This window comes from Neomonachus schauinslandi, chromosome 3 (assembly GCF_002201575.2).
Source record: "Neomonachus schauinslandi chromosome 3, ASM220157v2, whole genome shotgun sequence".
Classification (NCBI taxonomy): domain Eukaryota; kingdom Metazoa; phylum Chordata; class Mammalia; order Carnivora; family Phocidae; genus Neomonachus; species Neomonachus schauinslandi.
The window spans coordinates 192,134,658-192,136,341 of NC_058405.1; the positions used below are offsets into that span (position 1 = coordinate 192,134,658).

The window sequence follows — 1,684 nt, forward strand, 5'->3', positions numbered from 1 at the left end:
ATCCATCCATCCACCCATCCATCCATCCATCCATCCACCCACTAATTCATCCACCCATCCATCCATCCATCCATCCACCCACTAATTCATCCACCCATCCATCCATCCATCCATCCACCCATCCACCCATCCATCCATCCATCCATTCATCTGTCCATCCACCCATCCACCCATCCATCCACCCATCCATCCATCCATCCACCCACCCACCCACCCACCCACCTACCAATCTATCCACCCGTCTATCCATCCATGCACTTGACTGTCCCTCCATTCATCTGTCCATCATCCATCCATTCACCTGACTTGCCATCCTTCTATCTATACACCCAGCACATGTCCTACTACATGGCCATCTATCCACATACCTGATTTTCCATTCACACACCTAACCATACATCTATCCATCAATTTGCTTAAACATCCATCCAACTATCCATACACCCAACTATCTATCCACACATTCATATGACCATCCGTCTAACCATTCTCTTGACCATCTGTCTATCCATTCACTTAAACATCCTTCCTTCTATCCACACACTCATCTGTCCATCCATAGCCACCATCCATCTCTGTGTCTGACTATCCATCCACCTGATCAGCCAGCCAGTGTGTGGAGAGCCGACTGAGCATACGCACGGAAGTTGGGCCATGTCAGACAGAGTGAAAAGGCCCCATCAACCCCACTCAGGACAAGGGCTGCCTCTGGGGTGACGCTCCTCCCCAAGCAGGGGTGTGGAATCAGGAACACACCACATCCTGGCAAAGCTTTAGCCTCTCCTTAAAGAGGCCCTTGATCCTCACAAGCACCACCCCCCCAATCCCACCAGGCCCTGTCACTGAAAGAAGCAGAGGGGAGGCTGCTGAGGGAAGAGCTCTCCAGGTCCATGCAGGAGCTGGAACAGGTGCAGCAGAAGGCCCAGAGCCAGCATGAGCAAGCCGAGGTGAGCCCTGTGGGCCCAAGCAAGGCACTGAGCACCCAGCAGGGCCAACCCCAGATGCACCTTCCTACCTGGTCCCAGGTACACAGCCCCCTCTGTCCTGGCCCCCCTTAGCCTGAATTTCCCCCAGGGAATGTCCAGGTCTGCTGGGAGGAAACACTGTCTTAATGGGAAGGAAAAACCCAATGAACCAAAGCTGGGGGTGGGCGGGGCTGTGAGAGCCAGTCCCTGCTCCCCAGCAGCAGACTCATCCAGGAAGAGCCGAGGGAGGAGGGCCTGGGGCCACAGGTGAGCCAGCAGCAGAGAAGGGCAGACCCAGACCTGGGCCCTGGCCAGCCCATAGACACCCAGCCCTGCCTGTCTGTGCACCTGAGCTGCACTTGGTAAAATGGAACTGCAGGAAATGTGTGTGAGGCCTCTTGGGGCTGGCCCATTAGACTCTCCCAAGGGAGAAACCCAACCTGGAAAGGCCAGCATTGTGCCCAAGGCAGATCCTCCCTGGGAAGGACATCCACAGAGAGTCCCAAGCCGAGCCAGGAGAGAGGCATCCCCGAGGGATGAGGGATGGGAGAGACCCCCATAGGTATAGGTCCACCGCCACACTGAGGCTGCCTCAGACAACCAGCTGGGGTCACCTGGAACTCCGGACTCCATCAGGAGCCCATGTCCAGGGGACAGGACAGGCAGTAGCAACTAGGACTTGGAGTGGGGGGCAATGACCCTGGAGGCACAGGGCCTCC

The 1,684-nt window shown here is 56.2% G+C and overlaps 1 protein-coding gene across 1 annotated transcript in view; it reads left to right on the forward strand.

Annotated features, from left to right (window-relative positions):
* Positions 1 to 1,684, forward strand: part of CROCC2 (ciliary rootlet coiled-coil, rootletin family member 2) — an 82,227-nt gene that overhangs the window by 49,807 nt on the left and 30,736 nt on the right. The window contains 1 exon segment of the mRNA XM_044913635.1: positions 834 to 947. Within this exon segment, the coding sequence (XP_044769570.1) occupies positions 834 to 947 (114 nt within the window).